General features: G+C 41.7%; 1 protein-coding gene across 3 annotated transcripts; it reads left to right on the top strand.

Moving 5' to 3' along the window:
* The first annotated feature begins 2,015 nt into the window (after nt 1-2,015).
* C4BPB (complement component 4 binding protein beta) lies at nt 2,016-13,532 on the top strand. Of its 3 annotated transcripts, XM_082657389.1 has the most exons (7): nt 2,016-2,227; nt 2,980-3,821; nt 4,378-4,548; nt 6,300-6,476; nt 10,245-10,338; nt 12,242-12,365; nt 13,113-13,321. In XM_082657389.1, exons 2-7 carry the CDS (start codon nt 3,764-3,766, stop codon nt 13,182-13,184), a joined length of 696 nt encoding a protein of 231 aa, XP_082513515.1. In that variant the 5' UTR covers nt 2,016-2,227; nt 2,980-3,763; the 3' UTR covers nt 13,185-13,321. The 3 variants fall into 3 exon arrangements, with proteins under 3 accessions (XP_082513515.1, XP_082513516.1, XP_082513514.1); XM_082657388.1 differs by lacking the exons at nt 2,016-2,227; nt 13,113-13,321 and adding an exon at nt 13,337-13,532 and having other exon boundaries at nt 3,304-3,821; XM_082657390.1 differs by lacking the exons at nt 2,016-2,227; nt 4,378-4,548; nt 13,113-13,321 and adding an exon at nt 13,337-13,532 and having other exon boundaries at nt 3,276-3,821.
* Nucleotides 13,533-14,329: the final 797 nt, after the last annotated feature.

The raw sequence follows: 14,329 nt of genomic DNA, 5'->3' as shown, positions 1-14,329 counted from the left end.
ACAACTCTTCCCCCAGCCTAGGCATCGCGGACTTTTGTTTTTCTACCCCTCCGCCCTCACCTTCTGATCTCTTCCGCTAATTACTGGCCGCCATCCCTTTGTAAAGTAATCAAACCAGTCTGAGTACAACTTCTGCACCTGATTTATTACCCTAGTTCTCCAGGAAACAATCTGGATTAGATTAAATTGTTCAACAGTCTAGAAGGGTCAGTTAATGCTCATTTATTAGTTTATTCAACCTTGGACACCCATAATAAAACACGTAATCCCTTATATGGAATTACAAAATTCAATACGCTTTGAAAACAAAGTTTTCTTTTAATTTATTTGACCATAAAACCTGACCTGAACTTTGTGAGGATATTTATAGTCTATCTATATCCCACTTAGTGTAAATATTTTTACATTTCACGAAGAAAATGTTAGGAAGACAGTATTATAAGCAATATAGTACCTTTCTAAAGTCCTAATCATTCTGAATCTAAAATAAGCCATTGAGACGAAGACTTATTTGCAATTATTTCCTGTAATAATGCTCTATTTTATACTCATGTTTATGTAGCAATAAACAAAATTTTATTTCATTTTTTATTATTTATTGTACAAACATTATGTACACTAGATACTGAGGAACATGTATTCCTCAAGAAATAGAATATGTGGCATGTTAAAAATTACTCAAAACTTGGAACTAGACAAACAGAGATCACTGGAGACATTTTTTTTTTTTTAAAGAGATTTATTTATTTATTTATTTGTTTTTTGGAGGCGTTGGGTCTTCGCTGCTGCATGCAGACTTTCTCTAGTTGCAGCGAGCGGGGGCTACTCTTCGCTGCAGTGTGCGGGCTTCTCATTGTAGTGGCTTCTCTTGTTGCGGAGCACGGGCTCTAGGTGCGCGGGCTCAGTAGTTGTGGCACGCGGGCTCAGTAGTTGTGGCATGCGGGCTCAGTTGTTGTGGCGCACAGGCTTAGTTGCTCCGTGGCATGTGGGATCTTCCCCGATCAGGGCTCGAACCCGTGTCCCCTGCATTGGCAGGCAGATTCTTAACCACTGCGCCACCAGGGAAGCCCTGGAGACATTTTTTATGAATTACTGAGTATTCTCTAGCAGACACTCTCTAGGGATTATTGATTCCATAAGGGTGTGTAATTTTGGTTGACTTTCTATTAACTAGGCTTTTTTACAACTCTCTTATAAGAGTAGAGGTTAATTTGTAGAACATGGGTAGGAATGCAAATGATTCTTTTCTGAGAACAATGCAAATGATTCCCAATCAGGGCAAAGCAAAAGAATTTTGTCCAGTAGAGATTCAATTAATTTCCATCAGTTAGAAAATCTGATTTCAAGTATTACAATTTGTTGCTCTGTATATTAACCAGTTTTGCTTCTAGTAGAAAAGTCATTTTAGAATGCCTTTGACTGACTATATATTATATATCTGTTCCTCAAATTCTTCTTTAAATTCACTGTAACATCTTAATGGTTCCCTCATTAATTAATGAGTTGAGTGAAATCTTTGACACTTGTTCATTTTATATTTACATGAATGTCATGTTATTAATTTTTTGAAAATTATACTTTAAAAGATGCTTGCACTGTAGGAGCTCACATATTAGTTGACCAAAGACACAGAAAAACCATAAAAGCAGTATATAATAAGTTATCAGTATGGATTTGAGGGGCTGTGGTAGAGTTTCTGGGTGACTCTTCTTTTCATTTACTCTGCATTGCTTTATTCATTTAGCAGACGATTCTATCAATACTTTTCATTATGCAATGCAGAGGAAGGGAATGCAAACACAGATGAGGCACAATCCCTATTCTAGAGTTGTTGACAGTTGTTAAAGGGGGAACCACAGGTCCCAAATGACGTCATCTGTGCTAAAGTCCTGATACCAAACCTAGATTTAATATTAATACTTGACCTAATTGCGATTTTGACCTTCCCCAGGAATATACTCTTTTTTTTTTTTTTTTTTCCGGTACGCGGGCCTCTCACTGTTGTGGCCTCTCCGGTTGCGGAGCACAGGCTCCGGACGCGCAGGTTCAGCGGCCATGGCTCACGGGCCCACCCGCTCCGCGGCATGTGGGATCTTCCCGGACCGGGGCACGAACCCGTGGCCCCTGCATCGGCAGGCGGACTCTCAACCACTGCGCCACCAGGGAAGCCCCCAGGAATATACTCTTAATTGGGCCAGTCTGGAATTTTCTGGTCAGCACTAATGAGGTAAGCTGCATGATTAGACTCTCATTTTTTCCCCCAAAGAAGGTGACCTATCCTGAAACAATTCTTCCTTTTCTTTTGCTAGTAACTTCCTTGCCCCACTCTCCTTCTATAAAAACCCTCCATTTTGTACAACTCCTCAGAGTGCCCTTGTATTTACTAGGTGGGATGCTGCCCGATTAATGAATTGTTGAATAAAGCCAATTCGATCTTGAATTTTGTTTTTTAACATAGTCTAGTGTGGCAGAAAGACATGAACAAATCATTACAAAGTAATGATAATGGGGCTTCCCTGGTGGCGCAGTGGTTGAGAGTCCGCCTGCAGATGCAGGGGCCACGGGTCCGTGCCCCGGTCCGGGAAGATCCCACATGCCGCGGAGCGGCTGGGCCCATGAGCCATGGCCGCTGGGCCTGCGCGTCCGGAGCCTGTGCTCCGCAACGGAAGAGGCCACAATAGTGAGAGGCCCGCGTACCGCAAAAAAAAAAAAAAAACAAAGTAATGATAATGGATGGGGATGAGAATAACATTAGAGACCTTACTGTGTTTTTATGCCTTTATATTTATTATTATGCTTTATATTTGTTATTTTATTTAAACTTAAGATTTTGTAGGAATTTTACCCCAGTTTTGTAATTGGAGCACAGACAACTAGCTAATGGCTGTAATCATCATGAATAAGAAGCTATGGGAACCCCAAAGCAATTTTATATGCTTCATTCCCAAGACCAAAGCATTCCCCTCATCTCTCTCTTAGCTCATTTGGTTGACTCTGGACTCAGGTCAAATCCTGCCCAGAAGACCACGGAATGGGAAGCCTGGTGCAGAGCTGGCAAATGAGGACATTGTGTTGCTGCAGGACTTTGGAGTCCTTCTCAAGTTTGGAATCCACCAGGACCAGCTCTTTTCTGGGAAGCCATATGGTCTGGAAGGTTGGAGACAGATAAGGCTAGTTGACTTCCTTGAGCTTTTAGACTTCAATGCTGCTTACAGTCTTAGGATACCTGGTATTTGAGAAAGGGGGAGGAGGTAGCACCCAGAGTTGGGTTTTACTTGGGAAAGCACAAGGAATGCACACCTCCACCCCCACCTCCCCGCCTCTACCCACAATGCTGGAGAGAGTTGCGGAAGGTGGACTGTAAACACTGGCAAATATCGACAGATGTGAAGGTCATGGCAAGACCATTTGGCCAAAATCTGTTGGGGAAGGATCAGCCTGCAGTTCAAAGGGACTGGTCAACTGGATTTGCATAAGCAACACTTGGGCTATTTCTGAAACTGAGTTTTAAAACCGGCAATTCTTTTTTATCACCCCTTTGGGTTTTTGCAAAATCCCTCCTTGTACCAACTTCCTTACAGCTACTCTTATTTCCTGTTGTAGAATTTTTTTTCCTTCCAGGGAAGAGAAATCAAGACAACTCCTTCTCTAGGAAGGAGGTGGTTGGTCTGATCTCAAGTGGTGTGAGAAGACCTATTTTGATCTAAACCAGGATCTTAGGCTGGGTTATTTCCAACCCGGGTCAAACAATTTTGATCGCAAGATGTTTTTCTGGTTTATGTGCTGTCTTGTGGATATGTGGCTGATTTCTGCCTCAGATGGTATGTATGCTTTTCTAAACCTCAGTTTGTAAGGCATGTGATATCAGTTTGTGGATTATGAGGCATTCTATCTGGGGTTTTAATGAAACTGAAGTTTATAAAATATATTTCCTTCATTGAAAAATCTCAAATTACTTGGCCTAATGCTCTGAACTAAATAGGGGCATAGTAAATATTTAATGATTTTGCTCTATGAAGTGGGTCATTGTCTGCTACTTTCCCGTTCTGTTCTGGGAACAAAAAATGTACCAATTTCAAAATCTTGAGAGGTCTTATTTATGATAAACTCCAGGACCACTATTTGGAAAGGGGATTTTTTTTTTAGGAGTGGATAACTTACGGCTGAACTTGAGTAAAACTCCTGTTATTCTTTTGAAAACAAAACTTTGGGAATCCTTGGGCAGGAAGGGATGTGGATGTACATTGACATGGAAGAGTACAAGGAATCAGAATTAATAATCAAGCCAAAAGACACTTGGATGGGGAATCTAGTAAGTGCTTCCTCAGGGCACGTGATATGTCAAACGAATCGTTTTTTTTTTTTCCCCTCCAACAGAGATCTGTCCAGAACTTCCCCCAGTGGACAATAGCATATTTGTTGCAAAGGAGGGGGAAGGACAAATTCTGGGGACTTACTTATGTAACAATGGCTACCACCTGGTAGGAGAGAAAACCCTTTTTTGTAATGCATCTAAGGGATGGAATGCCTCTGCTCCAGAGTGCCGCTGTAAGTTTGATCTTTCTGCTACTTTGTTCACCTTGTCATCCCTCTGTATTCTTTCATATCGTACCTCCAGTAGCCCATGGTAAGACTTTATAAGAAAGAAAATTCTCAACTTCTAGTAATACATTTTTAAAGCACTCTAGTTGTGGAACTTCTCTTAGTAGGTACATAATCAGCTCTTAGTATTAATTTAGTTGAATTAGTAGATGCAATCATCCCTAAAAGAAGGAAAGGATTTCTTTTACATATTAAAACTACTTTTTTGGGGGGGGCTGTAATTTGTTTAATATCATATTGCTTTAAAATTTTTAAGTTATGAAAAATTTTAAATATATACAAAAGACAGAACTGTAAAATGAATTCATATGTATGATCAACATGACTTTTTTAATCTACAATTCTGCTTTGCATTATTATTATTTTGAAGTAAATATATCTTATCATTTCATTTCATCCATCATATAATTTTTTTATTTTTATTTTTTTTTGCGGTACGCAGGCCTCTCACTGTTGTGGCCTCTCCCGTTGCGGAGCACAGGCTCTGGACGCGAAGGCTCAGTGGCCATGGCTCACGGGCCCAGCCGCTCTGCAGCATGTGGGATCGTGCCAGACCAGGGCACGAACCCGTGTCCCCTGCATTGGCAGGCGGACTCTCAACCACTGCGCCACCAGGGAAGCCCCCTAATTTTTTTTTTTTATAGATTTATTTTATTTACTTTATTTTTGGCTGCATTGGGTCTTCGTTGCTGCACGCGGGCTTTCTCTAGTTGTGATGAGTGGGGGCTGCTCTTCGTCGTAGTGTGCAGGCTTCTGTTGTGGAGCACAGGCTCTAGGCGCACGGACTTCAGTAGTTGTGGCATGTGGGCTCAGTAGTTGTGGCATGTGGGCTCAGTAATTGTGGCTCGCGGCTCTGGAGCGCATGCTCAGTACTTGTGGCGCATGGGCTAAGTTGCTCCGCAGCACGTGGAATCTTCCTGGACCAGGGCTCGAACCCGTGTCCCCTGCATTGACAGGTGGATTCCTAACCACTGCACCACCAGGGAAGCCCCATCATATAATTTTTGAAATGGGAAAATTTATGTTCTCAATTTACAAATGTGATAACAGAAATCTAAGTGATTTGTTCAGGTTCATAAAACTCATTTGTGGTGTCTGTAGAGATGGAGAATAATTAGTCCACATTCTCTTTATTAATACTGTTTTTAGGAATAGCTGGATTAGTTCTCCTTTAAACCTAGAGTGTAAAGTTCTCCTTTATACCTAAAGCACACCTGTATATTTATCCTTTATTCATACAACCAAATTCACATCCCTTTGTATTCTCCTGTTTTTCTACCTGGGCAGAACAAAAGAAAACAAAGCAAAAAATGATGACTAATGTGTGTATTTGACAGGATGAAAGGGAAGGAAACATTTGCCTCGAACATGGGCTCAAGAATTTTGAGCAATGCTTAACATAAGAGAATGATGAACATGCTATTGGTAATTTCCAATTACATGCTTAATTTTAGTAAGTTCAAATGTCAGTTGTCACTCTTGTGCATGATCAAGACATTTTCTACCACAGTTAAGGGCAACCCAGTCTTTTCTCATTCTGCATTGATATGGTTTCGTACCATGTACCAGTCCATATTAAAAGGTGCAGTTTTACTTTCTCATTTTCAATTTTCTTGATGAAGCCTGAGGAGGTCTAGCCTTTGCTGTGGTAGGTTTCCACTTAGCCCTTTCAGATCTCTGCCTGTTTTCTTCTTCAGTGGGCCACTGTCCTGACCCTTTGCTGGTGAATGGTGAGTTTAGTTCCTTGGAGCCTGTGAACGTGAATGACACTCTCACGTTTAAATGCAATGAGCATTACGTCCTCAAGGGCAGCAATTGGAGCCGGTGCCTAGAGAACCACACCTGGGTGCCTCCCTTTCCTGTCTGCAAAAGCAGTAAGTATAAGAGAAAAAAAGGGTAAATCCCAAAGATACTGATCGCCAGTAAAAGTCTAGCCATTCACCACATGCCCACAACGCTGTCCTCTTTTTTGTATCTAGAAAGGGTTTAGGATCTAGCAGGCAGCCAAGAAAGAGCCAAGCTCAACACAAGCAATGCATTCTAATGCAATGATCAGCACCCAAACAATAAACAACACCCGCCCCCCCTCCCCCCCCCCCACCAAGTAGGATTCCTGTACTACTAGGGTAGTTTGGGACATCCGACTATATTTTTTTAAAATTTCAAGATTATGTGATAACTTTTTTTTTGAAAGATAAACAAAAAAAGGGGGAAAAAAGACCATAACTCATCATTGCAAAATTACATAGAATAAGAGTTGAAAATACCTCCTTTTATCACTATAGTTCATAGCTCTCAGAGGTAATTAGTTGGATGTGTTTAATGACTTTTTATTATGTTTACACAGATATTTTAAATAAATGCACACACACATACCAACACACATATATACCTACAAAGATGGGACTTTGCTATACATATTTTTTAAATAGCTTCTTTTTTCATATAACAATATACATGGGAATCTTTTTCAGATCGGTATGTATAGCTCTACCTCCTGCTTTTTAACTACATGTGGATATGCTATGATTTATTCCATATCTCTCATATTGATGAACATTTATTATACTTCCATATTTTTGCTATTACAAACAATGATGAAATGAATGTTATTGTATATATATATATGTCTATACACATACATCTTTATGTCTATGCTACTATTTCTATAGGATAGAGTCTTAGAATGATTGGTGAGTCATAGGATATCATTATTTGCAAAATATACCTGAAAAATCCAAGAAATTCTACTAAAGACTTCATTCTTGGATACAAAATAAATATTGAAAAATCAACAGTTTTCACTTTCTAGTAATAGTTATCAGATGGATATTGAAATGTAAAAATAATTCCATTCATGACACCTATAGGAAAATTTACCAAAGGACATAAAATAAGACATGACTAAAAGAAAAGATCCTGGATGGGCAGACTTGGTATTACAATGCACTCCTAACCAGAATTTTAAATTAAAAAATAGGAAACAAAAAATTAATTTTAAAATCTCATTTGGAATGGTACACATCTAACATTGCAAATTTATTTATTTCAATACTTTAATTTTTAGAGCAGTTTTAGGTTTCTAATAAAATTGAGAGGAAGATACAGAGATTCCCCCTATTGCCCCTGTTCCCACATATGCACAGCCTCCCCCCTGCCCCCCCCCCCCATTATCAACGTCACTCACAAGAGTGGTACATTTGTTACAATTGATAGGCTTACATTGACGCATCATTATCACTCAAAGTCCATAGTTTACCTAAGAGTTCACTCTTGGTTTTGTACATTCAATGGATTTGGACCAATGTATAATGACATATGTACATCGTTATAATCTCATACAGAGTATTCTCACCACCCTAAAAATCCTCTGTGCTCTGTTATTTATCACTTTACTTCCCCCACCCCTCTCAACCACTGATCTTTTTATTGTTTCCATAGTTTTGCCTTTTCCAGAATGTCATACAATTAGAATCATACCTTGTGTGGCCTTTTCAGTTTGTCTACTTTCACTTAGTAACATGCATTTATGGTTTCTCCATGTCTTTTCATGGCTTGATAGCTCATTTCTTTTTAGTGCTGAATAATGTTTCATTTCTGGCTGTACCACAGTTTACTTATCCATTCACTTTCTGAAGGACATCTTGGTTGCTTCCAAGTTTTGATAATTATGAATAAAACTGCTAAAAATATCCATGTGAAGGGTTTTTTTCTATGATGTAAGTTTTCACCTTCTTTGGGAGTTAGATCATGTGGTCAGAGTATATTTAGTTTTGTGAGAAACCACCAAACTGTCTTCCAAAGGGGCTCTACCATTTTGAATTCCCACCAGCAATGTATGAATACTGCTGTTCCAAAACCTTCCCAGCATTTGGTGGTGTCAGTGTTCCAGAGACTGACTATTCTAATAGATGTGTAATAGTATCTCACTGTTGTTTTAATTTGCATTTTGCTGATGACATATGATGTAGAGCATCTTTTCATATGCCATCTGTATATCTTTGGTGAGGTGTCCATTTGGGACACTGGAGTTCCTTAATCAACTCATTGAAATTCTTTTTCCTTTCTTCCACACAACTTTTGAACTCAGGTTTTGATCTTTTAAAAGTTATTTATTAACCGCTCAAGTAATACATCTCTGTTGTGGAAAAATACAGAAAATAAAAGAAGAAAACATTTAATTACCTACAAACCTACCACCCAGAGATAACAGAGTACTTCGGTATATAATTTTCAGACTTTTTTTTTTCTGTTCATATATGTTGGTATGTGCCTGTGTTTTACAAAAATAGTATTATATTATACATGCTCTTTTATGCTTTGCTGTTTTAGTTATCTATTTGTTTTGAAGACTTTGTGTTTCAGTAAATACATAATTATTCTTAATTTAGCTGTTAATCTTTTTTTTGTGTGTGGTACACGGGCCTCTCACTGTTGTGGCCTCTCCCGTTGCGGAGTACAGGCTCCGGACGCGCAGGCTCAGCGGCCATGGCTCACGGGCCCAGCCGCTCCGCGGCATGTGGGATCTTCCCGGACCGGGGCATGAACCCGTGTCCCCTGCATCGGCAGGTGGACTCTCAACCACTGGGCCACCAGGGAAGCCCAGCTGTTAATCTTGATCAACAAGTTTAGACTCATAACCTCAGAGCTGGAAGGGACCTTAGGGATAATATTATTTAGCCTGCTCATCTTATAGATTAAGAAGGAAGCTGAGGACTTCCCTGGTGGCGCAGTGGTTAAGAATCCACCCGCCAGTGCAGGGGACATGGGTTCGAGCCCTGGTCCAGGGAGATCCCACATGCCGCGGAGCAACTAAGCCCATGCACCATAACAACGGAGCCTGCTCTCTAAAGCCCAAGAGCCACAACTACTGAGCCCACGTGCTACAACAACTGAAGCCTGCAGGCCTAGAGCCCATGCTCCACCACAACAGAAGCCACTGCAATGAGAAGCCTGCGCACTGCAGTGAAGAGTAGCCCCCGCTCGCTGCAACTAGAAAAAGCCTGCGTGCAGCAGTGAAGACCCAATGCAGCCAAAAGAAAAATTAATTAATTAATTAATTTTAAAAGAGAAGGAAGCTGAGAAAGGTAAAATGGCTTATTTCATGCCATTGGTCAGTGGAAGAGCCAAAACCAAAACTCACAACATCTAGTACCTTGTCCGACTCTCTTTCCATAATTTTACAGCTTCATTCTCTTTCCTCGCAGCTCTGTTCTCCGTTTTTTGCTGAATCCCTCATATGGTACAACTGTCACACAGGGGTAGTAAACCTCCATTTGAGCTCATGCTATTTACTGTTTCAGGAGTTACTTCTTCCATCTCTACCTATAGCCTAATTTTTCCCTTCTTGTACACTGACAATTAGCATCTCTACAACTTAACCTTCCTTTCCTCAAGTTCCTGCCAATCACAGAGTACTCTCACATCACTAATGACTCAGAGAATGAGCCAGGGGAGGGAGTCTTTCTCATGGATAAATATGATTTGACCAGAAGGAAATGAATGGAGAACATGTCCCAGATCCCACATGGGCTTGTGAAGGTGGCAGGCGCTGGACTACACAGTTGCACTTAGGGCCCTGGCGTTGTTAATTGAGCATTACTGGACTTCACAGCTGTCATTCTTATACTCCTGTCTCTCAGGAGACTGTGGCCCTCCTGAGAATCCAACTCATGGCTATTTTGAAGGAACAGATTTCAACTCGGGATCTACCATTACTTATTACTGTGAAGCGAGGTAAGTGTATTGCAGCATTTTAAATATGAGACCTTGCCCATTGACTAGTAGCCTTGTTTTGGAAAAGACCCAGTCTATCTCCGCCTAGTCCCCTGATTACTTAGCACATTCTGATATATATTTTTTTGAATTGATTTTTAAACATTTTTTTAAATTAATTAATTTATTTTTGGCTGCGTTGTGTCTTTGTTGCTGTGCGTGGGCTTCCTCTAGTTGCAGAGAGCGGGGGTTACTCTTTATTGCAGTACGTGGGCTTCTCGTTGCGGTGGCTTCTCTTGTTGCTGAGCCCAGGCTCTAGGCCCGCGGGCTTCAGTAGTTGTGGCACGTGGGCTCAGTAGTTGTGGCTCGCAGGCTCTAGAGCGCAGGCACAGTAGTTGTGGCTCATGGGCTTCGTTGCTCCGCAGCATGTGGGATCTTCTCGGACCAGGGCTCGAACCCGTGTCCCCTGCATTGGCAGGTGGATTCTTAACTACTGTGACACCAGGGAAGTCCTACACATTCTGATTTTGAGAGCTGCTTTAGCCCACTGCCAGCTCTCCCCAAGCCCTAGAAGACAGACTGATCCTCCTGTTTATCCTAATAGAAGTATCACTCTTTTTTCTCTTAGCTAAGACAAGATAAAATATTTAAAATGTATGTTTTTCTGGGGCTTCCCTGGTGGTGCAGTGATTAAGAATCCACCTGCCAATAAAGGGGACATGGGTTCGAGCCCTGGCCCAGGAAGATCCCACATGCCGCAGAGCAACTAAGCCTGTGCGCTACAACTACTGAGCCTGCGCTCTAGAACTTGTGTGCCACAACTACTGAGCCCATGTGCCACAACTACCAAAGCCCGTGCATCTAGAGCCTGTGCTCTGCAATGAGAGAAGCCACTGTGATGAGAAGCCCACACACCGCAAGGAAGAGTAGCCCCTGCTCGCTGCAACTAGAGAAAGCCTGTGCACAGCAAAAGACCCAATGCAGCCAGCCCCCCCCAAAAAAATGTTTTTCTAAACAGTCTCAGTCCCAGAACAAAAAGTCAAAAAAACCCCACAGAATATATGGAAGTACAGAAATAGAATTATTTAGAATAGAGATTCTTAGGACATAGTAATTAAAGTCTAACCTTAACTTAGACTGCCTGGTCACCTGCTTACAGATCTCCTAACATTTTCTTTTCCTGGCCTCAATCTTATTAACCCAGAGTCATGTGACCTCACTGGCATTTCAATCTCATTATTTACCTCCAATGCATTTTGCCATCAACTCTCATGTTTTTCTGATTAAGAGCTGAGGCTCCTTTTAAGCAGTTCCCCAAGATTTATTTCAAGGCTGTCTCTAGCTTTCTACTCCTTTTTAGAGCATAGATGACAGATGCTTTTTTTTTTTTTGCGGTACGCGGGCCTCTCACTGTTGTGGCCTCTCCCGTTGTGGAGCACAGGCTCCGGAAGCGCAGGCTTAGCGGCCATGGCCCATGGGCCCAGCCGCTCCGCGGCATGTGGGATCTTCCTGGACCGGGGCACGAACCTGTCTCCCCTGCATCGGCAGGTGGACTCTCAACCACTGCACCACCAGGGAAGCCCGACAGATGCCTTTTTAAAGTACTGAACAATGAAGAGGTTCCTCCCTCACCCTTCCCACCCAAAAACTGTGTGTGTAAAAACACATATTTAGAATTTTTCACTCCTCCATGTCTTACAGTCTGACTCATCACTTGGGTCCTCTCCGCCTCCAGGAGAATGATTTTACTTTATGACTGCTTTGTAATATTGAGATAACTTAAGCATGCATTAGGGCTCTGGGGCAGAAAAGTAGATTCTATTACAGTGTGAAATACTGAAACACTGTTACATAAAACCAGCTTTAGTTGCCCAGTTCAAGAAGTGGAAGTGTAAACGTTGTTGCCATTCTTACTTGCGTCCAGGTACTACCTGGTGGGCACACAGCAGCAACAGTGCATTGATGGGGAGTGGAGCAGTACCCTTCCGGTCTGTGAGTTGATCCGAGAAGCTCCCAAACCAGCTGAGTTGGAGTTGGAGAAGGCACTGGTAAGAGTGGGCTCTTTTCTGTCTTATTCACAGCTGTGCCTCCAGGGCCTGGTGTCGCTCTTGGCATATGCTCAGTAAATAGCTGTTCTATCTGGAATGTCTTTGAATGGATTGGTCTCGGCCTGATTGTAGAGTGGGGCCTATAAACTAATAACTCATGTTTTTGTATATGAATTTCCATTCTCCACCATCGTTAATACCTCATGAGGCCCTTTTGGTAGGGGTTGTTGTCTCATGTGCTTTAAAGAGCAATGTAGGGCTTCCCTGGTGGCGCAGTGGTTGAGAGTCCGCCTGCCGATGCAGGGGATGTGGGTTCGTGCCCCGGTCCGGGAAGATCCCACATGCCGCGGAGCGGCTGGGCCTGTGAGCCATGGCCGCTGAGCCTACGCGTCCGGAGCCTGTGCTCTGCAATGGGAGAGGCCACAACAGTGAGAGGCCTGCGTACCGCAAAAAACAAAATAAATAAAGAGCAAGTTACATAAACTTATGTCTTAGACTTGGAAGTATTGCTGCAAAAAGTCTCTAAAATTTTTCTAGACTTCAAAAAAAAAAATCACAAAAATGCTGAACAGATCCATTTTCATTGAGACTCCTCTCTTAGTCTATATTTATTACTGGGATGACAAGTAGATTTAAGCCACTAAATTTTATTTTCAGAAAATAAAAAAGTACCTCAGGGGCAGGCAGTGATAACTTCCCCCAAGACACACCAAGTTGCAAGATTTTATATATATCTCTGTACCCCAGGGAGAAGAGAGGGACACTTGGCAGCATCCTGAAAGGGGCCCTAGGCAGCCCCCAACCAACCTGCAAATTTAAATGATTCATCATGTTGAAGACCCAGATCTGTACTGAAGCTAGCCTTGTTCTGAGCCCCCATTTGGGCACCTAAGCACTACTCATTAGCTTCCGAGTGTAGAGCTGAGTCTCAGTTCTTAAATTGTTAACTTCAAAAAATGTTCTTTCTTCAGCTTGCCTTTCAGGAGAGTAAGGAACTTTGCAAAGCCATAGTGAACTTTACACAAAGATTAAAGAAAAGTGGCTTAACGATGGAGAAAGAAAAATTTTCTCTGGAAATAAGGAAAGCTGAGTTGAAGACAAAAATGTTGCCCTGACATTGTCTGAGCAGACTGAGTAATAGAAATACTCCTATGAATAAAATTTCCTCTTGGCTCTGAAATTGGTTTCAGATTTTTCTTTCTTTGGGCCGAAATGCAACTTCATAGTAACCAGCTGCAGTTGCATGACGCATGGGGTGTGTCTGTGTGTGTGTGTGTGTGTGTGCGTGTGTGTTGGATGTAGAATGATCAAGTGTGGTGATTGTCTAAGACCAGAATTAGAAACGCATTAATGGGAAGGGAAAGGTTTAATTTCCTGTCTGAAAGAGAATGGGAAGCTCAGATCACAGCTAAGGTACATGCCTTATTTTTTTTCTCTTTTCTTTTTTTGGCAGTGCCGCACGGGTTGGGGGAATCTTAGTTCCCCCATCAGGGATTGAACCTGGGCCCTTGGCAGTGAAAGCGTGGAGTACTAACCACTGGACTGCCAGGGAATTACTGTTTCATTTTTTAATATGAGATGCAAATTATTAACAAAAATTAACCCCCAATTAACCAAAACTTATGAGGCAAAAATTAATGTCTCATTTTGGGAAAATAGGCTCAGAACAGCTATAGCCTTAAAATGACTTATGGAGACAAAAGTAGAGTTAGAACCCAAACTCTCGCCTGGATCTCCCAGACATCCTGTTTATAAAACCAGGTTTCCAAACCTTCTGTGGTAATATTGCTCACTGCATTTTGGATGAAACTTAGCCCTCAATTTGAGATGTTGCAACACATATGAATATATTTTCTTTTTTTTCCTTTTTTTTTTTTTTTTTTTGCGGTACGCGGGCCTCTCACTGTTGTGGCCTCTCCCGTTGCGGAGCACAGGCTCCGGACGCGCAGGCTCAGCGGCCATGG

This window comes from Grampus griseus (assembly GCF_964374135.1).
Source record: "Grampus griseus genome assembly, chromosome: 1".
Lineage (NCBI taxonomy): Eukaryota > Metazoa > Chordata > Mammalia > Artiodactyla > Delphinidae > Grampus > Grampus griseus.
The sequence above is the reverse complement of the archived record's forward strand: the minus strand, read 5'-3'. Positions and strand labels throughout refer to the sequence as shown.